At 43.5% G+C, this 24,667-nt stretch overlaps 1 protein-coding gene across 3 annotated transcripts; it reads right to left on the bottom strand.

Moving 5' to 3' along the window:
* Positions 1 to 965: 965 nt before the first annotated feature.
* LOC112236569 (RING finger protein 214) lies at positions 966 to 8,771 on the bottom strand. 3 transcript variants are annotated; one of them, XM_024405164.2, is made up of 15 exons: positions 8,422 to 8,771; positions 8,137 to 8,305; positions 7,983 to 8,042; positions 7,575 to 7,715; positions 5,846 to 5,979; positions 5,688 to 5,756; positions 5,481 to 5,577; positions 5,232 to 5,320; positions 5,031 to 5,121; positions 4,816 to 4,911; positions 4,445 to 4,716; positions 2,669 to 2,786; positions 2,183 to 2,332; positions 1,956 to 2,015; positions 966 to 1,736 (listed from the first exon to the last, which is right to left on the bottom strand). In XM_024405164.2, exons 1-15 carry the CDS (start codon positions 8,466 to 8,468, stop codon positions 1,674 to 1,676), a joined length of 1,656 nt encoding a protein of 551 aa, XP_024260932.1. In that variant the 5' UTR covers positions 8,469 to 8,771; the 3' UTR covers positions 966 to 1,673. The 3 variants fall into 3 exon arrangements, with proteins under 3 accessions (XP_024260932.1, XP_024260931.1, XP_024260933.1); XM_024405163.2 differs by having other exon boundaries at positions 1,956 to 2,057; positions 8,422 to 8,753; XM_024405165.2 differs by lacking the exon at positions 1,956 to 2,015.
* Positions 8,772 to 24,667: the final 15,896 nt, after the last annotated feature.

The raw sequence follows: 24,667 nt of genomic DNA, 5'->3' as shown, positions 1-24,667 counted from the left end.
AGTACAGTCTTGTGTGGAGGCCTGAGCACTATAGCTAAAGCCTGGGTCTGTCATGTGGTTGTTCGCCCACCAGGCTCCCAGGCCTTGCAGAATGATGCCCCCTCCCAGATGGAGCACATCAAGGCAGCCATCATAGAGTACCTCACTCAGGTGAAGGAGACTGTCCGGAAGACCCTGGACCACCTGGATGGACTGAATACACTGAGTACAAGTAAAAGAAACACATAGCTCCACTTGTTAACTTTCACCAGATTATTCTGCCTTAATATTCCCTTTCCAACAACCCCTCATCCTTCTTTCCATCATAGCAATGTATTGCACTGGTCTCTCCCTCATTTTACCCTCCACCTCTCTGTCCACCCCCTCTCCCCCCAGGATGAAGCTGTCCGAGAGCTTCGACAAGCTGCACGAGTATACTCAGACTGCTTCCACTTCCAATCAGGTGTGTGAAATGCGCGCCAAGGTTGAGGTGACCAAGTCAAAGCTGTTCCCCATGGTTGAGATAGTCCGCACCAAGCTGATGTAATGGATGTGAAACGGCTAGTTTAGTTAGCGGTGCGCGCTAAATAGCGTTTCAATCGGTGACGTCACTTGCTCTGAGACCTTGAAGTAGTAGTTCCCTTGCTCTGCAAGGGCCGCGGCTTTTGTGGAGCGATGGGTAACGATGCTTCGTGGGTGTCAGCCCTACTGAGCCCTACTTCGAGGACCTGAAGAGCAGGTTCATGATACCGTCGCCACAGCTATGAAGGCATAAAAACCTCAGATCCTGGTCAGACACACACTCCTCACAAGAAGTGCCGAGACTCGCACACACTATCTGTAGATTGTCTCCACGTAGTGGCCACCTTCACAGTGTGATTCCATCCACATGAACATGCTTGGTGAAAGAAACTTGGTGTACCTGATATGGTCTTTGGATCTCTCCTCCAGACATCTTGTCAATTAAATACAAAAGGTCTCCAAAATACTGGTGTAATGGTTTTATTTTATCGTTCTCTTTCATCACATATGTTAATTAAAGTCAAAATAGTTATTGCCATTTCCCTTCCACTGAAGTATTTCCTGCTCATTCAAACAAGTTAAGTTCAATGAGTCATAATTCATGTGACTTTTAGTAAGGCACTTATTAACATAACACTTTAGTGTATTTTTAGACATAGAAAAAAAACATTTTACACAGAATCGTGGAAGTTAGAAACATTATAAAATATAGAAAATGCTTGGTAGTTAGAAATAACATGCATGTAACAGTTGATATAATTATGTCAGAGGGTATCAGAGGTATATTTGACAAGAAACACACTGCTTGTTCAAAAGGGCATACATAACAAACATGATATCCCTATGGGTTAAATCAGGAATGTTTAAAAAAAAGGGAGAAAATAAAGTTCTGGTCAGTGCCAGATTATCACTGCAGTTGTTTTAACAAGATGTACTAAATGATTTACATAAAGTCAAGTCTAGATATAGGGATGAATAATATGAATGACTTGTGTTTATTGTGTCACATAGGTGAATAGTAATAAGTCACCATGACTGCTCTGTGTAGGTGAGAATCATATTCCACCATCTCCCACTTCAGTTCTGTGAAGCTGACCAGATCGTTATCAGTGTTCCTCTTTCCCTTCATGTCTTCTGTTGTGTTCTCCGTTCGGTCTTATCGGCTACTCCTCTCACTTTGCTGGACAGAAGGGACAGGCATTGTACTTGCTCGACTGCAGCCATACACTGATGCACTGAAACACAGACAGAGGCAAATCATCAGCTTTCCATCAGCTAAAAGTGCCTCAGTAGTTTAAGAATGTAGAGTCAGGGTTATAGCAATGTAAAAAGGAAGCATCATCTTATTGTGCCTAGTATTGTGTACAATATGAGGAAGTCTTAGGGTAGGCCTCACCTCCTCATCAACACTGTAGTTTGCAGTAATAAGTGTTTTTTTTTAGTGTAGGACTTACATCCTTATGTACAGTGTGTGCGCAGCTCATGGGGTGCTGGCTGTCTGCTTCCAAGTGTTTCTGGCACATCAAGCACAGCTTACGATTACTGACAGCCACAGGCTGGCGAGAGACAAGCAGTACATCAATAGGCAAACACACAAGAGTTATGTACATCTCGTCACCCAAGTCTAAAATTCTCTAACTATGGTTGTTAGTGCCCTCTGCAGGTTGGTAGTGGTTTGTACCTGTGGGGGCCTGGTCTGGAAGACCTGGGTCACTGCAGGTTTCTGAGGGGGATGTGTGGGTCTCTGGATGGGTCCTGGAGGGCGCTGGATTGGGTCTGGGTAGCCAGGAACGCCCCTGTCTGCAGAGGGAGGCCTGATAGGCCCTGGTGCCTTTGGAGGATAAGGGTTAGGTTTAGACCGGGGATCATTAACTGGATTCAGCCGCGGGCCAATTTTTTTCTTGTGCGGGTGGGTTGGGGCGCCGGACCATAATTGTAAATCATTTGTGACTGCAGATTGACTGCAAGAAGCCCAAACATATATAATATTTGAATTAAAACATTAATTTCAAACCTTGCTTACATTTGTATATGATCACATAAGCAAAATGCACCCCCCCCCCCACCAAAAAAACAGTTGTGTGGAGGCCTGTTGGGGAACCCTGGTTTAGACTGGGTTGGTGTGTGCACGAACGTGTGTGCGTCTCAGTGTTAATGACTGTCCTACCGGTTTCTCATTTTGTGCCAGTCTCTGTGCCACCTGCTTTATGACGTCATCAATAGACATGCCAGCCATGGTGCCCCGAGAATTCTTAATCTGCTGCAGAACTGACATAAGCTGGGTTCTGGAGGGAGAGAGGGAGAGAGAGGGAGGTAAACTGAAAGAATGAGACCGTGGCTTCCAATACAGAGTTTTCGCCTACTCCCGGAAAACTTTGTCAAAGGTAAGGATCCGGATCACGTTCTGCGCACGTGTTATAGGAATGAGTGGTAAATGTCCTACTGGTGATATATGTAATGGGGAATTGATATACACTAACAATCAAATGCAAACAATTTATACAATAAAGTTATGAAACAATGAATGTGCACAAATTGGTGGAAGAGAGTGCATTCTGGAGAGAGAAGTCCATTGTGCAGCCACACTCCCCTTCTTTGACTGTGCCATCCCCACGGTCTCTGCCTCTGCAATGGATTAGTTCACAAAGATGGGCGCGAATAAGACAGGTGTCTCGTGTGCCATAATATATATATATATATATATATATATATATGCTACTTGTCAACTAAAAAAAAAAATCTTGGTCGACGAACAGCCTATCGATCAGTCAAATAATTCAGGTCAGCCCTAGTCCCTACACATTGCAATGGAGCAAAAACAATCAGCGTTGTGTGATAATGTAGGAACATTTTTATAGTTGCGGCCATTTCGTAGCCACCAGCCAGAGTTCATGAAAAAACAATGTGACTCCCCATTTGAGTTGATGCTCTGCGTTTTAACCACAGTCCCTACTAACTGCTACTACTTCTCAATGATCATGCATCAAATCAAATGTATTTACAAAGCCCTTCGTACATCAGCTGATATCTCAAAGTGCTGTACAGAAACCCAGCCTAAAACCCCAAACAGCAAGCAATGCAGGTGTAGAAGCACGTACCCATCGGTTCCACCTCTGGGCCGCCGGATGTTCTAGGCAACCCGAGCATGTGTATCCGGACCGGAAACCAGTCTGACAATGGGGTCGCTTAGCGTCGCCCAAAACACTATTATTCTTAACTACCGTTATGCTGCCTTATCGTAGCGAGAGTTGTTGAAAAAAGAACTAGCCAGTATTTGCAATGATAATGAGAAAATAATCACTATTTGTTACTGCCTGTATGTCTTGCTTTTGTTTGATATGCTTGCCTAAATATACAACAGACAAAAAAGTTTGTACAAACATGTCGCTCATGTATTCTGCGTACAACATGATAGCTGCATGTAGCCTAACACACCTCCTGAAAAAATAACCTGAAATCGAGCAGAAGCAGAGTGTGCATCAGCTACGTAATCTCTGTATCAATAGCCACGGCAAGTCAGGTTATAGCCACGGCAAGTCAGGTTATAGCCACGGCAAGTCAGGTTATAGCCACGGCAAGTCAGGTTATAGCCACGGCAAGTCAGGTTATAGCCACGGCAAGTCAGGTTATAGCCACGGCAAGTCAGGTTATAGCCACGGCAAGTCAGGTTATAGCCACGGCAAGTCAGGTTATAGCCACGGCAAGTCAGGTTATAGCCACGGCAAGTCAGGTTATAGCCAGGTAGCCACGGCAAGTCAGGTTATAGCCACGGCAAGTCAGGTTATAGCCACGGCAAATCAGGTTATAGCCACGGCAAGTCAGGTTATAGCCACGGCAAGTCAGGTTCCGGAAAAACTGGAACCGCAGCCACTCCGTATTGATTATAGTCTGCAAGATCTTTTACTGACCAGTACATTCAGAGTAAGTGACAGACTGATCTCACCTGTTGCACTGTGGAAATCTGTCTCCCAGTCTCTTCAGCAGATTGTCCAGTTTGCCAGCAGTGGGGGGGTTATTGGAGGGCAGGGACTGGGCGGAGGTCATGGTAGTGGTGGACTGGGAGACAGGTGGGGCGGCTGGGTGTTGGGCTAGAGCAGAGGCAGGGGGAGTGGAGGAGGGGGCAGGTGGCGGGGTTACTCTGGCTGGGGCTGTGAAAGCAGCACGGTGGTGCTGCTGGGATGTGAAGGTCATCCCCATGGCTTTAGGAGGGCCCATCTGGAAATGTTGAAAAGGGGGGCGGGGTGCATATCATCAGACTCATCAACAAGTCCACCTGGCATTGACTGTCTTCGTCAGAATCAATTGCACACACACCATGGGAACCTGGGGTAAGGGTGGTAATGTGATTCCAGGGAGGCTTTCCATTGGTTGGCCCTGTTGCAGCAAGTGAAGGTAATCCTTGAACTGATTCTGGGAGAGAGAAAGAGAGGATGGGAGGGGAGAGTCAATAAAGTCCCCTAGTTGTCTAGGGGCAGTTCAACCCCCTAGTGGAGTTCTTAACGCAGTCTAGCCGCTCTCTTGTCCCTCACCTGTAGTCCCGCCAAACTGCTGTGAACCACAGCCACATTATTCTCCCACTCCAGCCTGTGGTGCATGTGCTGCTGTTGGGAGGAGTCTAACCTGCAGACAGAGGGAACACAACCAATCACTGAAGCACAGCCTTTATGGGAGAAGTTACAATATACAGACGATATCCAGCTTTGGTCACAAGGTCATGCTCAGTACAGTACCCAAGTGTGTTTATGTATTGGTCAGCCTCTTTCAGCCAGTCGTCCACCTCAGACATGGTCACATCTCTCTGCATTTCCAGAGCTGCAATCTGTTGAACATAAATCAGAATACAAATCAGCGTTAATCCCTGATCGTCTTTAAATCCAACTCCATGGAGACAAGTGTGGATAGGTGAATGAGAGTGAACGTTCAGGGTCATAGGGTTGTGATGGTTGACTTATTGAGTTAATAAATATGTACAGACTGACCTCCTCCTGTAGAGCTCTCTGTGTGGTCTCCTCTGACTCCTCCTGTAGACGCTCCATCTCAGTGTTCAGGTCTGCTAGCTCCCGCTCCCACATCAGCCTGGAGATGATCACAGTAGGTGTATTGTATAGCGAAATAATGTGGACTAGTATGTGGTGTCTATAGTTATGTTATAAGTGTAGGGGTAGGACTGTGGCTTAGTGTCTTACTTCTCCTGGTTCTGCTCCTCTATCAGCAAAGCCAGCTTCCTGGTGGTCTCCTCCAGCTCCTGAGACAGTCTGGTAAAGGGACAAACAGAGGAACATGGCTGACAGGACATAATGTCACAGTTCTGTCTTTTTCCACCTTCTCACTTTCTCTCCTTTACCTGTTCCTCTCCTCCTCCATTTTGCTTTTCTCCATGCTGAGCTCCTGCTTCTTGACCGCAAAGTTCTTGCGGGTGGTCTTGCAGCAGTTCAGCTGAAGCTTCACATGCAGGGACTCAATTTTGTCCAGCAGCGCCTAAAAATATTAATGTCGTCACTCACAGATTATAAGCCCAAAGACATAATGACACAATTAGGCTTATACAGTGCTTCCGGAAAGTGTTCAGACTGCTTTACTTTTTCCACATTTTTTACGTTACAGCCTTATTCTAAAATGGATTCAATTGTTTTATCCCCTAATCAATCTACACACAATACCCCATAATGACAAAGCAAAAACAGTTTAAATGTTTGTACATTTATATTAAAAAAACAACTGAAATATCACATTTACATAAGTATTCAGACCCTTTACTCAGTACTTTGTTGAATCACCATTGGCAGTGATTACAGCCTCTAGTCTTCTTGGGTATGACGCTACAAGCTTGGCACACCTGTATTTGGGGAGTTTCTCCCATTCTTCTCTGCAGATCCTCTCAAGCTCTGTCAGGTTGGATGGGGAGCATCGTTGCACAGCTATTTTCAGGTCTCTCCAGAGCTGTTCAATCGGGTTCAGCAGGGCTCTGGCTGGGACACTCAAGGACATTGAGACTTGTCCCGAAGCCACTCCTGTGTTGTCTTGTTGGAAGGTGAACCTTCACCCCAGTCTGAGGTCCTGAGCGCTTTACATCAAGGATCTCCATGTACTTTGCTCCGTTCATCTTTTCCTCAATCCTAACTAGTCTCCCAGTCCCTGAAAAACATCCCCACAGCATGACGCTGCCACCACCATGCTTCACCTTAGGGATGGTGCCAGGTTTCCTCCAGACGTGACACTTGGCATTCTGGGCAAAAAGTTCAATCTTGGTTTCATCAGACCAGAGCATCTTGTCTCTTATGATTTGAGATTCTTTAGGTGCCTTTTGGCAAACTCCAAGCGGGCTGTCATGTACCTTTTACTGAGGAGTGGCTTTCGTCTAGCCACTCTACCATAAAGCCCAATTGGTGGAGAGATGGTTGTCCTTCTGGAAGGTTCTCCCATCTCCACAGAGAAACTCTGGAGCTCTGTAGAGTGACCATCGGGTCACGATTTCTCATTTTTGCTGGACGGCCAGCTCTAGGAATAGTCTTGGTGGTTCCAAACTTCTTCCATTTAAGAATGATAGAGGCCACTGTGTTCTTGGGGACCTTCAATGCTGCAGACCTGTTTTGGTACCATTCCCCAGATCTGTTCTTTGACACAATCCTGTCTCGGAGCTCAACAGATAATTCCTTTGACCTCATGGCTTGGTTTTTGCTCTGACATGCACTGACAGGTGTATGCCTTTCCAAATCATGTCCAATCAGTTTAATTTACCACAGGTGGACTCCAATCAAGTTGTAGAAACATCTCAATGATGATCAATGGAAACAGAATGCACCTGTGCTACATTTTGAGTGTCATAGCAAATGGTCTGAATATTTATGTAAATAAGGTATCTGTTTTTAAAAATGTTAATACATTTGCAAACATTTCTGAAAACCTGTTATCGCTTTGTCATTATGGGGTACTGTGTGTAAATCGATCATTTTATATTTATTTAATACATTTTAGAATAAGGCTGTAACACAAAATGTGGAAAAAGTCAAGGGGTCGGAATACTTTCCGAATGCACCGTATGTAGCCTACAGTACAGAGACGTGTGAACAGACCTGCTGCTGGTGGACCCCCTCATCCTTCTTCTGCACCAGACTGTCTACTTGGCTGCCATGATCAGCCTCATCCTCCTCCTGGTGCTTCATCAGCTCCTCATACTGCATGGCTAGGTGGGTGCTGTACTCATCCACTGACCGCTGCAGAGAGAGAGAGAGAGAGAGAGAGAGAGAGAGGAAAGAGAGGAGAAAGAGCGTGAAGGAGAGAGAGGGTTGAGAAAAATAGGAAGGGAGGAAAGATAGGAAAAAGAGAGTGAGGGAGGGTGGAAAGAGGAGAAAGAGAGAGGAGAAATGTAAGGAGAGAGAGTAAAAATGAAAAAGGTTGTCAACGTCTGTGACACACAGATAGAAGTTGTGTGTGTTACCACAATAATTGCCCCAGGTATGCACCCAGAGTGAATACATTACCATCAGTGACTCCCAATCCAGATCGGTGTTAACATCTTTGTCTGCTGTCCAGGCGTCTGTCTGCAAGATACCAAACATTTAGGATTACTTGCTGTCACATATGCTCACGATTCACTTTCGTAAATTACTGCTGTCCTATACCAACGTATACTACCTGAACGCCTTGCTGCTTCTTCATGTGAGTGACATGCTGTCCATCTCCCGAGGCCAGCTTGTCCAGCTCCCCTACAGATTCCGAGGTGTAGCCAGGCTCGGACCAGGGGTTGGACTGGTTGGACCAGGGGTTGTATTGCTGCTCAGGGTTTCCCGTGGCGGAGGTTTCGCTGGGAGACAGAGCTAGGGTAAATATTTGGTGAGGTACTCTGCTCTTGATATACCAGCATGTCATCACCCACTCCTCATAAGCAACTACCCCTACGATAACAGTCACCGCACTTACCGCGCCATGTCCTCCTCCAGCGCCAATCCCCAGTCGATTTCGTCCATCGTTTGCTAGCTAGCTAGCTAGTTAGTTAGTTAGTTTCTTCGACGACAAATGAAAATGAAACAGCGGTAAGCTTGTAAGGAAACTGAAATTTAAATGACAACGTACATCTTAGTAGTCATCAAAAACGGCCAATTCATATTTTGAATTGTTTGTTTCCTCATCCCACGTTGGAAAATTATAAACATTGCACGTTTGATGACGTGCACTTCCGGGTAAACACACGCAGATCATTGCTACGCTTGCGCAAGCGCCGTCCAAATTAGTTTATTCATAATGTTTGACATTCTTGTGATTCATGTTGTCCAGAGAGAGGTGAGTTTGTTGTGAAGGTATGCAAACATGGTATGATTTGGTAGACAATTAATGTAGCTTCAAATTATGTCAATTGTAATTCCTACATGACTACTACAGAAGTGTCATAGTAAAAAGTGTTAGGCCTACATGTGAAAATGTCATAGGATGCATTTACTGTATTTATTGGTAGTTGGTAGACCACTGATGGAATCCATATCCTGGGCCCTGTTTCAGAAAGCAGGTTTAACAAACTCTGAGTTTTAAACCTGAACTCTGGGTTGACTAACTCTGAGCTGTCAAACTCAAGAGTTTTCATTTTCAGAACAGGTGATAACTCAGAGTTGATTGAACTAATTGTTAAGTTAACCCTGAGTGAAGCACGTGCATGAGGAGATAAAAAGCCCTCATCAATGGAACACAGATAACATGATTCATCATAGCAACAGGAGAAAAAAGGTCTTGAACCTCCTACTTCTCCCCAGTGGAGTTAGAAATATTAAGGAATGCGTATGCAGAATATGAGTTTATATTTATTTTAAAAAGAAATACAGTAGCAGCAGCAAAAGAGCGTGAGCTGGCGTGGCAGAAAATTGCTGACCGAGTCAATGAGTATTAATTGAAAAAAAAATAATAATAATTATCTCGGGTGTTCCACTTATTCAACATTTTATATATTTTGTGTGTGTGTGTATATATATGTGTGTTTTAATATTTATGCAGGTGCAACCCAACAGGCACAAAACGTACTTGGCAGCAACTGAAGATGAAATGTAAAAATATACTTCCAACTGGTAAGGTATAATTTCATTACAAGGACTTGTGATGTTGTTTAGCCTACCATACCCAATTAAACAGCATTCAGTGGCTACATTCAACATGTGATATATTTAAGTAGTTAGTGAAATTGCCTAAGCAAAAAAAGTACATTTGTCAGCCATCCCAACATTGCCAGTATTTCATATTGTCTATTTGAAAGTAACACCTAAATGCCTTTTTACATGTCTCCAAATTTGTGCTTACTGGACATGTTCAAATTTGACCTCCCTTATAGCCAATAGAAAAAGTCTGAGGGATGAAATACAGGTGAGGGTTCACCTGAGGCTGAGTAGATGGCCCTCAGTCAAAACAGTGGGTGACCTATTGCTGAAGGCATCTCTGAACCCCCCGAGTTATACATTGGTATTGGGAAATATGATGTGGCACTGTTGTAAAAAAAATATTAAAATGAGGTGTGGCACTTTTCTGGGTAAAGTTATAATTGAACTGATTAATCTTCATCTTCTACCAGGTACTGAAGGTGTAATCTGTCTGGTGGAGCCTTAAGGCATAAGAACTCCATTTAGCTGGAAGTACTCTTAATACTCCACAGATTTGTCATAATGGGTTAGAGTAGAACCAAAATGGTTCATTTTCATTACAGGAGAATGATGGAGACACCTTGTCAGCTGCCACAGAGAGGGACGATACAGAGAGGTCTATTGAGGTTTACACCTTAACAATAACATCGAACAGTTGATGATAGTGTTGTAATAATAATAAAACTTGGTACCTTATTTTTCCTCTCACAGCAATGCTGGAATTTACAATGAGGAAGAGGGGGGGGTCCATCCACTTCCACAGCACAACTTACCTCCTCCGTAAGATGTTGTTCAGCATTGGCCCATTACTTAGAATGAAACTAAGTAGACCTGGCACTGTGAAATTCAATGTCATTTTGTGTTCCTATAGCTCCCTGTGAAACAGCTGTACAGGGTGTACTTAGAGAAACAAATTGACAAATGTAATTTAGAAATTGTCCACAAGGCTGCAGATGCAAAAGATAAAAATAGAACTGCTGGAACATCAGTTAGAGGTGGATGGTGGATGATTTTACTTGTTTGAACAACATAAAACAATACTAACTACTGTACTGCATTTGTACTTGCAGGAAATAAAGAAGACTTCATAAAAAGAAAGGCATATTGTCTTAATTTGACACTGGGGAGGTGATGGGTCAATCAGAAATTATGGTAGCATATTGTGTCTCTGACTGTCTCTCGCGTGTCAGCGGGGTGGCCAGGATCGTTATCAGGATCGTTCACTGGTTGAGTAGGACATTGTTCTCCTCTAATTGTGGTAATATTGTGGAGAATCACACATGAGGTCACATGCCTTTTCTGGGGTGACCCTGAGCCTTCGAAGACACTGGAACTGGGCCTTGAGCATCCCAATGGTCATCTCTACCCTGGCTCGTGTCTTGCAGTGAGCCAAGTTATAACATTGCTGTGGGCCAGGCTAAGGATCAGGGTAAGGGCTCAGCAAATAGGGCTGGCAGGGGTACCCTCTGTCACCGAGCAGGTAACCATACGACTCTCCTATGATAATACGAGGATACAGTTCATTTTTGGTTGCAATCGAAAGAAACAAAATATTGATATAATAGGATATAGCTATATATAACTCACCACGGGCAAATCTAACTCTGTGTACACTCATGAACAATTTGCGAGTCATGCACAGACCCAGGCCACTTTGCTTCCATGATGCTGATGATGTGGGCTGCATCACATATGATCTTCACAGTGCAGAACAGTAATTAGCTGTATTGTGAAGTATCTTTCATTTGGAATGCTAAAGGCTACTATTTAGGCCTACTTGCACAGTAATGCTGTGGAAAGACTTCCTGTTCACAGCTGTGATAGGAATATGAGTGCCATCTAAGCAGCAAATCACACCTGGAAACCCTCACATATATCAAATTAATTAGTACTTCATGTCTCAAAGCTTCATACTAAGTAAATTAATTATTGCTTAGACTGATACCTGCAATTCTGTGGAATTCTTCTTTGTTGATTCTTGTGGGTCTGTGACTTGTGAACACCACAAGTGTACAGTAAATGTTTCAGTGCAAGTCACATGTGACAGCCTGACAGATGGTTGCCTTGGAAATATGCTCAGCGTCACCGACATCACAGAAAACTCCCGTCGTCAAAAAAAAAAGTGCAACACAAAGAATTTGTTCAGAACTGAGAGCATGTCCACGATGTGTCAAATTAACTACACGAGGGCTGAGAATATTGTTCAGATGATTGATCGATTGTATATGAATGAAATATGCTCAGCGTCACCGACATCATAAAGAAAACTCCCGTTGATCGATTGTACAGAAACACTCAAACAGATAATCATCAGGGAATGATAAAACATCCAAACATGGTCTGATTACCCTCTTCCCGATGGAGATTTCTGCAGAGTGTTTGTGCTTCAATATCAACTAGCTCTTCAAGAAAAGGACACGCCATGTCTGACACCTCCTGCAGGCTTTAGCTAAAGAGGAGGAGAAACTCGGGGTTAGTTGAAAACCTTCCAGGGAGCAGGTTAGCTTCACAGAGTATGTTGCCATAGTAACTGACTCAGAGTTGAGCTGAACTGGCTTTGTGAAACAGAAAACCCAGAGTTTCCTTCAACTCTGAGTCAACTCACTCTGAGTTTTCACTAAACCCACTTTCTGAAACGGCCCTGGATGACTACAACACTAAGTCTAGTATCTAATTCCGCGTTCAAGTGCTAGTCAGAACAAGGAAACTCAAATGTTCGACTTGCTAACTATTTGTCATTATACATGTGTCACGTTCAACGATTCAGCAAGTTGGAAATTTCAGCGTCTCATAGGTTCAACCTGCATGTGAACAGGGCATATCTACAGCTAACCTAACCAAATATTGTCTATTGACAAGATAGTCAAGTGACCACATTAACAATGGAAATGCATGTCCTCAAAGATGGAAGGCAGGCAGGAGGAGGATAGATCAGGTGGGACCATTCTAGCCAACGAGGGCAGTTACACGTGTGAACAACAAGCCATAGAGATACATACAACTTTGTATCTGTGCCATTATACTATAGCGTCTGTGACAGCACAGGCAGCGCCATTGAGGCCCTCTCAATTTTCAAGTAATACATTTTCTTTTTCATTGGCTGATTGCTCCCAACTCATAAGAATACCCACCAAGTAGACTACTTAATAATTGTGGAAGCTCTCAATGGCAATGTCAAATCAAAATCAAATTTATTTATATAGCCCTTCGTACATCAGCTGATATCTCAAAGTGCTGTACAGAAACCCAGCCTAAAACCCCAAACAGCAAGCAATGCAGGTGTAGAAGCACGGTGGCTAGGAAAAACTCCCTAGAAAGGCCAAAACCTAGGAAGAAACCTAGAGAGGAACCAGGCTATGTGGAGTCGCCAGTCCTCTTCTGGCTGTGCCGGGTGGAGATTATAACAGAACATGGCCAAGATGTTCAAATGTTCATAAATGATCAGCATGGTCAAATAATAATAATCACAGGCAGAACAGTTGAAACTGGAGCAGCAGCACGGCCAGGTGGACTGGGGACAGCAAGGAGTCATCATGTCAGATAGTCCTGAGGCATGGTCCTAGTGCTCAGGTCCTCCGAGAGAGAGAGAGAAAGAAAGAGAGAATTAGAGAGAGCATACTTAAATTCACACAGGACACCGAATAGGACAGAAGTACTCCAGATATAACAAACTGACCCTAGCCCCCCCGACACATAAACTACTGCAGCATAAATACTGGAGGCTGAGACAGGAGGGGTCAGGAGACACTGTGGCCCCATCCGAGGACACCCCCAGACAGGGCCAAACAGGAAGGATATAACCCCACCCACTTTGCCAAAGCAAAGCCCCCACACCACTAGAGGGATATCTTCAACCACCAACTTACCATCCTGAGACAAGGCCGAGTATAGCCCACAAAGATCTCCGCCACGGCACAACCCAAGGGGGGGTGCCAATGTCCATACTAAAGCGGTTTATATCCAGTATGAGCCCTCTATCTTCTCTATGACAACAATACAGTTGCCAAAATGCCACGTGCGTCCACTTATATCAGTGCATTCATAACAACCAAACCATTACGAAACTTATCTTTAATCAAATAGGCCCCACGTAGGAAATTAGCAAGTATTTTTTTTATTGTTGACCACATTCGACACTCATTGAAGTCCATACAAAAAATACAAAAAATACTCACTTCATGGGCTTATTTTCGTGGACAGATTTTGGGCTGAGTAAAACGTCTCGCTTCGCCTCTCCCTTTCTGACCTAACGTAGCAGGCGTAAAAGAAACTAGCAAACCTCACAGCCACTAGAGGGCATAACCTATTGTCAATCATTTTTTTCTCTGACTTCTGCTTAAAATGAATGAACCATAGTAAACACACACTGCTGTCCCTGAACAAGTGATTGATAGACAGCCAGGCACTCTTTACACCACCTGACTCCAGTGCTAATGTCTTGTCCTGACCTAGACTATGGAAATCATAATCTCTACAAATATATTTTTTGTTGACCAAATTCAACACTGTCATTGACCTACATACAAATATGTTCATGGGCAGAGTAAAACTTCTTGCGTCCTCTCTGGCTAGTTTCATGTTACTTCACATTCCCCGGTTCTAATACTTCTGGGAAAATGTGTCTTAACTAATTATTGGGAAAAACACTGTTATAGCCTACTGTCTGTGGGTAGATAGGCCTACAGTATATGCTTAGGATATAGGCGTACAATGATTGACATGGAATATAGATCTTTTGACCACAAATCAGATGTAAATTATTGACATATTGTAGGTAGACTCCATAATGGGTGTATACAATGGTTTTCAGAAGAAATAAAAACAATTGGGGGGAGGTTCTGCTGTGATAGGCTAAAATAAATGCTGATAGTGATCTCCAGAGAGGGGAAGGAAGAGGTGAGGAGATGTAGAGGAGGAGCTGCAATGACTGCTTTGCTTACTGTTTGCTGTTTCCCTGGTGACCAAGTCATATCTGATGGTCATGATAAAGATAGCACCTCTATAGACGGTATCTACATTGAACAAAAATAGAAACACAACATATAAAGTGTTGGTCCAATGTTTCTTGAGCTTATTTCTCTCAAATGTTGTGAACAAATTTGTTTCCATCACCTGAGAGTGAGAATTTCTCCTTTGCCAAGATAATCCATCTAGGGGGTGCTGAGGAGTATTCCTGTAATAAAGCCCTTTTGTGGGGGAAAAAGTGGGTGGGCCTATGTCCTCCCAGGCCCACCTATAGCTCCACCCCTGCCCAGCCATGTGAAATCCATAGATTAGGGCCTAATGAATTTATTTAAATCGACTGATTTCCTTATATGAACTGTAACTCAGTCAAATCTTTTTAATTGTTGCATGTTGCGTTTTATATTTTTGTTCAGCATAACTAAGCATTCACATTGTCTCAAGATGCTGAAATAAATAAATCATATTTCTCCACTCCTATTTCAGAGTACATTTGTCCTACATTTGGTGTATACTTTTATGGCTAGAAATGCTTAAGGCTATGTGAGACGTTATAGACCTACAGTCATTGTCAATATTTCAGTTTCCATTTAACCCATCTGAAAGTAGGCTGCTACAATTCCCTTGAACTTCCCTATTTGAAGTCCCGTCTTGCGACTCTTGAATGTGTATAGCACCTCACAATCATCCTCTTTTACCACTTCACCAAATATTTCCAAAACATATTAGTCTACTTTTCTGGACATTTCTTCTCTTTATTTTTAACTCTCCATTTCACAGCTTTTCGCGTATTGAATTAAACTCAGACATTGTCCTTTTTGCTTCCGTGGATTGACGTTAACTTTTTCTGCCTGTTCCCAAAAGCCATTGGCATGTAGGCTAACCTGGTTCGTGCACTTATTTTTTAACTTATTTTGTACATAATGTTGCCGCTACCGTCTCTTATGACCGAAAATAACTTCTAGACATCATGACTACGATTACTCACCACGGACTAGCAGAATCCTTTTTTTCCTTTCACGACTCTGACGAGAAAAAAGCGAATGATATACTGCTTCCTCGGGAACAGGCCCCGATCCCCGTGATCTGCGTGAAGAAGAGGTGGAGAAAGAGGGGCCTTCTGAGAATTTGTAGGCATTTGAATAAACTCCCACTTCCCTCCATTCTGCTAGCAAACGTGCAATCCTTGGAGAATAAAATCGACGAGTTACGAGGAAGATTAAACTACCAACGGGACATTAAAAAACTGTAACATCTTATACTTCACAGAGTCGTGGCTGAACGACGACAATATCAACATACAGCTGGCTGGTTATACGATGTACCGGCAGGATAGAACAGCGGCGTCTGGTAAGACAAGGGGAGGTGGACTATGTATTTTTGTAAATAACAGCTGGTGCACGATATCTAAGGAAGTCTCTAGATATTGCTCGCCTGAGGTAGTGTATCTCATTAAAAGCTGTAGACCACACTACCTACTGAGAGAGTTTTCATCTGTATTCTTTGTAGCGGTTTACATGCCACCACAATCAGAGGCTGGCACTAAGACGGCATTGAATGAGCTGTATTCCGCCATAAGCAAACAAGAAAATGCTCATCCAGAGGCGGTGCTCCTAGTAGCCGGGGACTTTAATGCAGGGAAATATAAATCCGTTTTACAAAATTTCTATCAGCCTGTTAATAAATGTGCAACCAGAAGAAAAATAACTCTGGACCACCTATACTCCACACACAGAAACGCATACAAAGCTCTCCCTTGCCCTCTTTTTGGCAAATCTGACTATAATTCTATCCTCCTGATTCCTGCTTACAACTAAAAATTAAAGCAGGAAGCACCCATGACTAGATCAATAAAAAAGTGGTCAGATGAAGCAGATGCTAAGCTACAGGACTGTTTTGCTAGTACAGACTGGAATATGTTCCGGGATTCCTCAGATGGCATTGAGGAGGACACCACATCAGTCATTGGCTTCATCCATAAGTGCATCGATGGCATCGTCCCCACAGTGTCCGTACGTACATACCCCAACCAGAAGCCATGGATTACAGGCAGCATCCGCACTGAGCTAAAGGCTAGAGCTGCCGCTTTCAAAGAGCGGGACTCTAACTCGGAAGCTTATAAGAAATCCCGCTATGCCCTCCGGCGCACCAGGCCAAGCTTCAATACAGGACTAAGATTGAATTGTACTACACCGGCTCTGATGGTCATCAGATGTGGAAGGGCTTGCAAACCTTGGTGTCGACATCAACAACAAACTAGAATGGTCCAAACACACCAAGACAGTCGTGAAGAGGGCAAGACAAAGCCTATTTCCCCTCAGGAAACTAAAAAGATTTGGCATGGGTCCTGAGATCCTCAAAAGGTTCTACAGCTACAACATCGAGAGCACTGGTTGCATCACTGCCTGGTACGGCAATTGCTCGGCCTCTGACCACAAGGCACTACAGAGGGTAGTTCATACGGCCCAGTACATAACTGGGGCTAAGCTGCCTGCCATCCAGGACCTCTACACCAGGCGGTGTCAGAGGAAGGCCCTAAAAATTGTCAAAGACCCCAGCCACCCCAGTCATAGACTGTTCTCTCTACTACCACATGGCAAGCGTTACCGGAGTGCCAAGTCTAGGACAAAAAGGCTTCTCAACAGTTTTTACCCCCGAGCAATAAGACTCCTGAACAGGTAATCAAATGACTACCCAAACTATTTGCATTGTGTTCCCTCCCAACCCCTCTTTTTACACTGCTGCTACTAACACTGAAACATGCACGAGAGCACCAGCACCAGTCTTCACTGACATTTTCAACCTTTACCTGCCAGTCTGTAATATCAACATGTTTTAAGCAGACCACCATAGTGCCTGTGCCCAAGAACACTAAAATGAAATGTTTACAAACAAGCCCCTAACCAACAATGCAGTTAAAAAAATACAGATAAGAATAAGAGATAAAAGTAACAAGTAATTAAAGAGCAGCAGTAAAAAAGCAGTAGCGAGACTATATACAGGGGGTACCAGTATAGAGTCAATGTGGAGACTATATACAGGGGGGTACCAGTACAAAGTCAATGTGGAGACTATATACAGGGGGTACCAGTACAGAGTCAATGTGGAGACTATATACAAGGGGGTACCAGTACAGAGTCAATGTGGAGACTATATACAGGGGGGTACCAGTACAGAGTCAATGTGGAGACTATATACAGGGGGTACCAGTACAGAGTCAATGTGGAGACTATATACAGGGGGTACCAGTACAAAGTCAATGTGGAGACTATATACAGAGGGGTACTAGTACAGAGTCAATGTGGAGACTATATACAGGGGTACCAGTACAGAGTCAATGTGGAGACTATATACAGGGGGTACCGATACAGAGTCAATGTGGAGACTATATACATACCGATGCAGAGTCAATGTGGGGGGTACCAGTACAGAGTCAATGTGGAGACTATATACAGGGGGTACCAGTACAGAGTCAATATGGAGACTATATACAGGGGTACCAGTACAGAGTCAATGTGGAGACTATATACAGGGGGGTACCGATACAGAGTCAATGTGCGAGGGCGCCGGTTAGTTGAGATAGTATGTACATGTAGGTAGAGTTATTAAAGTGACCATGCATAGATGACAACAGAGAGTAGCAGTGGTGTAAAAGGGGGGCAATAAAAATAGTCTGGGTAGCCATTTGACTAGATGTTCAGGAGTCTTATGGCTTGGGGGTAGAAGCTGTTTAGAAGCCTCTTAGGCCTAGACTTGACGCTCCGGTATCGCTTGCCGTGCGGCAGCAGAGACAACAGTCTATGACTAGGGTGGCTGGAGTCTTTGACAATTGTTAGGGCCTTCTGCTGACATCGCTTCGTATAGAGGTCCTGGATGGCAGGAAGCTTAATGTACTGGGCCGTACGCACTACCCTCTGTAGTGCCTTGCGGTCGGATACCAGGCAGTGATGCAACCAGTCAAGATGCTCTCGATGGTGCAGCTGCGTAACTTTGACCCCTGCCACATCTTTTCAGTCTCTTGAGGGAGAATAGGCTTTGTCGTGCCCTCTTCACGACTGTCCTGGTGTGTTTGGACCATGATGGTTTGTTGGTGATGTGGACACCAAGGAACTTGAAACTCTCAACCTGCTCCACTACAGCCCCGTCGATGAGAATGGGGGCATGCTCAGTTGTCCTGGCACTACATAGCCAGGTCTCTGACATCCTCCCTATAGGCTGTCTTGTTGTTGTCGGTGATCAGGCCTACCACTGTTGTGTAATCTGTCAACTTAATGATGGTGTTGGAGTCGTGCTTGGCCATGTAGTCATGAGTGAACAGGGAGTCCCGAAGGGGACTGAGCACGCACACCTGCAGGGCCACCGTGTTGAGGATCAGCATAGCGGATGTGTTGTCTGTAATTAATTTGCTTTCTAATGAATTTCATGAATTTATCACTGCTGAAGTGAAAGCCATCCTCTCTTGGGGAATGCTGCTTTTTAGTTAGCTTTGCGACAGTATCAAAAATACATTCTTATTCTCTTCGATTAAGTTGGAAAAATGGTATGATTGAGTAGCAGTGAGGGCTCTTTGATACTGCACGGTACTGTCTTTCCAAGCTAATCGGAAGACTTCTGGTTTGGTGTAGCTCCATTTCCGTTCCAACTTTCTGGAAGCTTGCTTCAGGGCTCTGGTATTTTCTGTATACCAGGGAGCTAGTTTCTTATGATAAATGTTTTTTGTTTTTAGGGGTATGACTGCATCTAGAGTATTACGTAAGGTTAAATTTAGTTCCTCAGTTAGGTGGTTAACTGTTTTTTTGTACTCTGACGTCCTTGGGTAGGTGGAGGGAGTCTGGAAGGGCATCTAAGAATCTTTGGGGTGTCTGAGAAATTATAGCACGGCTTTTGATGATCCTTGGATGGGGTCTGAGCAGATTATTTGTTGTGATTGCAAATGTAATAAAATGGTGGTCCGATAGTCCAGGATTATGGGGAAAAACATTAAGATCCACAATATTTATTCCACGGGACAAAACTAGGTCTAGAATATGATTGTGACAGTGAGTAGGTCCGGAGACATGTTGGACAAAATCCACTGAGTCGATGATGGCTCCGGAAGCCTTTTGGAGTGGGTCTGTGGACTTTTCCATGTGAAAATTAGTCATCCAAAATTATAATATTATCTGCCATGAACATAAGGTCTGATAGGAATTCAGAGAACTCAGTAAGGAACGCTGTATATGGCTCAGGTTCCCGCTTCTTGAAAGCAGAAGCTCACCCTTTAGCTCACAGTGCGGATATTGCCTGCAATCCTTGGCTTCTGGTTGTGGTATGTACGTACAGTCACTGTGGAGACGACTTCATCGATGGACTAATTGATGAAGCCAGTGACTGATGTGATGTACCCCTCAATGCCATCGGAAGAATCCCGGAACACATTCCAGTCTGTGCTAGCAAAACTGTCCTGTAGCTTAGCATCTGCCTCATCTGACTACTTTTGAATTGAGCGAGTCACTGGTGCTTCCAGGTTTAGTTTTTGCTGCTAAACAGGATTTAGGAGGATATAATTATGGTCAGATTTACTAAATGGAGGGTGAGGCAGAGCTTTGTACGCATCTCTGTGTGTGGAGTAAAGGTAGTTTAGAGTTTTTTTCCCCCTCTGGTTGCTCATTTAACATGCTGGTAGAAATGAGGTAAAATGGATTTAAGTTTCCCTGCATTAAAGTCCCCAGCCACCAGGGTTGCCTTCTCTGGATGAGAGTTTTCCTGTTTGCTTATACAGCTCATTGAGAGCGGTCTTAGTGCCAGCATCGATTTGTGGTGGTAAATAGACAGCTACGTCATTCAGCCACGACTCGGTGAAACATATATTACAGTTTTTAATGTCCCGTTGGTAGGATATACGTGCTCGTAGTTTGTCTATTTTATTATCCAATGATTGTACGTTGGCTAATAGGACTGATGGTAAAGGCAAATTACCCACTCGCCGTCGGATCCTTACAAGGCACCCAGACCTACATCCCCATTATCCCCGTCTCTTTCTCCTGCGAATGACGGGAAGGAGGGCCTTGTCGGGCATCTGAAGTAAATCCTTCGTATCCAACTCGTTAATGAAAAAATCTTCGTCCAGTACGAGGTGAGTAATCGCTGTCCTGATATCTAGAAGCTCTTTTTGGTCATACGAGATGGTGGCAGAAACATTATGTACAAAATAAGTCACAAATAACGTGAAAAACACACAATAACACAATTGGTTAGGGGACATAGAAGGTCATCCATCTCCTCCGGCGCCATTATTATTCTATTTTTCAAATCTTCTCTATACCACCTCTACCTTGTCACAACATAACTGATTGGCTCAAATGCATTAAGAAGGAAAGAAATTCCACAAATTAACTTTTAACACCTGATAATTGAAATGCATTCCAGGTGACTACCTAATGAAGCTGGTTGAGAGAATGCCAAGAGTGTGCAAAGGGTGGCTACTTTGAAGAATCTAAATATATTTAGATTTGTTTGACACTTTTTTGGTTACATGATTCCATATGCTATTTTATAGTTTTGATGTCTTCACTATTATTCTACAATGTAGAAAATAGTACAAATAAAGAAAAACCCTTGAATGAGTAGGTGTGTTCAAACTTTTGACTGGTACTGTACATTTGCCAAATTTAAAAATAAATTGTGTTGTGTTGAAGGAGTGCAAGGGCAAATTGCATATTTTCATTAGGGAATGCATACTCTGTGAAGTGTGCATGTGCAATAACTACATGCACACTTCACAGAGTATGCGTTCCCTAATGAAAATATGAAAATAAATGCTAGAATGCACAAATAGGATCTCACTAGCTCGTACTTGGCTCTGCCCACCTCCTTGCTTGTTCTGACCACTATGATTAATTTGCTCCCATTGAAAACGACAGGCTCTGGTCTATATTGAGTTAGTTATAAATATTTTTGGTTAGGCCCTAAAGCTTAAGTTTAAGCACAAGCACTAATGCCAGACAGCCTAAAATAATGAAAGAAAAACCTCAATGTGGCTTACAGATATAAATTGCACAAGAATGATACATTTATGGATTTTTAAGGTATTGTTTTCTCTGTATTCAACTCTCCCGCCACCTACCCGCCCTTCATCCACACAATATTTAATGACCCTAAAGCCACCCACCCCACGGGTAACATACGCGTTCTGCTGTGATAGGCTAAAAACAAATGCTGATAGTCATCACCAGAGAAAGGAAGGAAGGAGAGGAGGAAGGAAGGAAGGAAGAGATGACTGCTTTGCTTACTGTTGTTTGCTGTTTCCCTGGTGATCAAACCATGTCTGATGATGTAATGGGCTGCGAGGGTGTGTGAGAGTGACACTGATATCGTGGACACTGTCTTTGGCTGGGTCATAATATAAACTTTGTACACTCCACCCAGACGCCTCCCTCTTCAATTACAGTCTTATCCACATACACTTTCAGTTTTCACACCTTTTTATAATCCTAATAATACCTCATTACAGCTGTACAGGACCCCCGCCTCCATCCCACCTCTACTAATGTCTTCCCAGGCTCCCCACTGCACTGCCCTCCCACTGTGAGGCGGGAGCGTTGAGGTCAGTATAATGATGACATCACAGAGAGAACCAGGAAAACCGACCCAATCTTCAAAACGTTGCCACCATTCCGCAGTCAGAGAAAGAGTCAGGACATGTATATAGCTGTATACAGCCCGACTATTGTTATTTTACTGCTGCTGTTTAATTATTTGTGCTTTTATTTCTTATTTTTTACTTAACACGTATTTTTCTTAAAACTGCATTGTTGGTTAAGGGTTTGTAAGTCAGCATTTCATGGTAAGGTCTACCTACACCTGTTGTATTCGGTGCATGTGACAAATAAAATTGATTTGATTTGATTTGACATGATTGGTGTGTTTCTCAATCAGACAGAAAACTGAAACATCTCATATATCCTTTCTGTCACCTCACCTCACTTCACCAGTTAGTTCACACCTACTGTTACTTTCTACCGCAGCTAGAGGGAATAGGTCACACCGCTATATATGCCTCACTTTGTTTCTATGGTAAACACGTCAAAACATATTTATGTTCGAGAAAGTGTGTGTACTTTGGCGGAAACATAGATCTCTTCGTCTACTACTAGGGCATAGCATCGTATGCTATTCAGAGGTTTAATGGTTTTACAGTGGATCACACTGTGTCCTTTACTGCTATTGTATTCATGGATTATTAGCAGATGTGGTTGACGCCACTGTTTGGCACACAGCTCTGGGACACATACACCTCCTTTCAGGGGAGGCTGCTGAGGGGAGGACGGCTCATAATAATATCTGGAACGGAGCAAATGGAATGGTATCAAACCATGTGATACCACTCTACTTATTCCACTCCAGCCATTACCACGAGCCCATCCTCCACAATTAAGGTGCCAGCAACCTCTTGTGCCTCCCTTTCTACATTGTACCTCATCTCACCTTCTATATTCCCTCCTCATTTCTAGAACCTCTGAGAACACTGTGAACCTTTCATTTAGATTGGCTGGAGAATAGGGGCAGTATGAAAATGTCCTTTCTTTTTGAACTGAGAGCTGATCCAGTTGTGTGTGTGTCTCCAGCCAGATCAGAGTTGATATGAGGTTAGCTGATATTGTTTAGCTGGTCAGAGGTGGTAAGACTGTATTCCCCACACTGTGTTACTGTGTGTATACATGCCATCTCTAAGAAATGGAAAGAAAGAATGAGAGGTGGTCCCTCTCTCTGACCTCCCCCTGCTGTGATCAGTCCTTTTTAGGAAATGTTCTCTGATTCCAGACACTGTACCCCAATGTAGAGAGAGCTATCACTCTTATACATCTCCATTCACTCTCCCTATCTGACACCATGTAGAGAGAGCTATCACTCTTATACATCTCCATTCACTCTCCCTATCTGACACCATGTAGAGAGAGCTATCACTCTTATACATCTCTATTCACTCTCACTATCTGACACCATAGCATCTCTTATACATCTATATTCACTCTCCCTATCTGACACCATGTAGAGAGAGCTATCACTCTTATACATCTCTATTCACTCTCCCTATCTGACACCATGTAGAGAGCTATCACTCTTATACATCTCTATTCACTCTCCATCTCTGACACCATGTAGAGAGCTATCACTCTTATACATCTCTATTCACTCTCCCTATCTGACACCATGTAGAGAGCTATCACTCTTATACATCTCCATTCACTCTCCCTATCTGACACCATGTAGAGAGAGCTATCACTCTTATACATCTCTATTCACTCTCCCTATCTGACACCATGTAGAGAGCTATCACTCTTATACATCTCTATTCACTCTCCCTATCTGACACCATGTAGAGAGCTATCACTCTTATACATCTCTATTCACTCTCCCTATCTGACACCATGTAGAGAGAGCTATCACTCTTATACATCTCCATTCACTCTCCCAATCTGACACCATGTAGAGAGCTATCACTCTTATACATCTCTATTCACTCTCCCTATCTGACACCATGTAGAGAGAGCTATCACTCTTATACATCTCCATTCACTCTCCCTATCTGACACCATGTAGAGAGCTATCACTCTTATACATCTCTATTCACTCTCCCTATCTGACACCATGTAGAGAGAGCTATCACTCTTATACATCTCCATTCACTCTCCCTATCTGACACCATGTAGAGAGAGCTATCACTCTTATACATCTCCATTCACTCTCCCTATCTGACACCATGTAGAGAGAGCTATCACTCTTATACATCTCCATTCTCTCCTATCTGACACCATGTAGAGAGCTATCACTCTTATACATCTCCATTCACTCTCCCTATCTGACACCATGTAGAGAGAGCTATCACTCTTATACATCTCCATTCACTCTCCATATCTGACACCATGTAGAGAGCTATCACTCTTATACATCTCCATTCACTCTCTATCTGACACCATGTAGAGAGCTATCACTCTTATTCATCTCCATTCACTCCCTATCTGACACCATATAGAGCTATCACTCTTATACATCTCCATTCACTCTCCCTATCTGACACCATGTGAGAGCTATCACTCTTATAC

The sequence above is a fragment of the Oncorhynchus tshawytscha genome, linkage group LG30 (assembly GCF_018296145.1).
Source record: "Oncorhynchus tshawytscha isolate Ot180627B linkage group LG30, Otsh_v2.0, whole genome shotgun sequence".
NCBI classification, from domain to species: domain Eukaryota; kingdom Metazoa; phylum Chordata; class Actinopteri; order Salmoniformes; family Salmonidae; genus Oncorhynchus; species Oncorhynchus tshawytscha.
The sequence above is the reverse complement of the archived record's forward strand: the minus strand, read 5'-3'. Positions and strand labels throughout refer to the sequence as shown.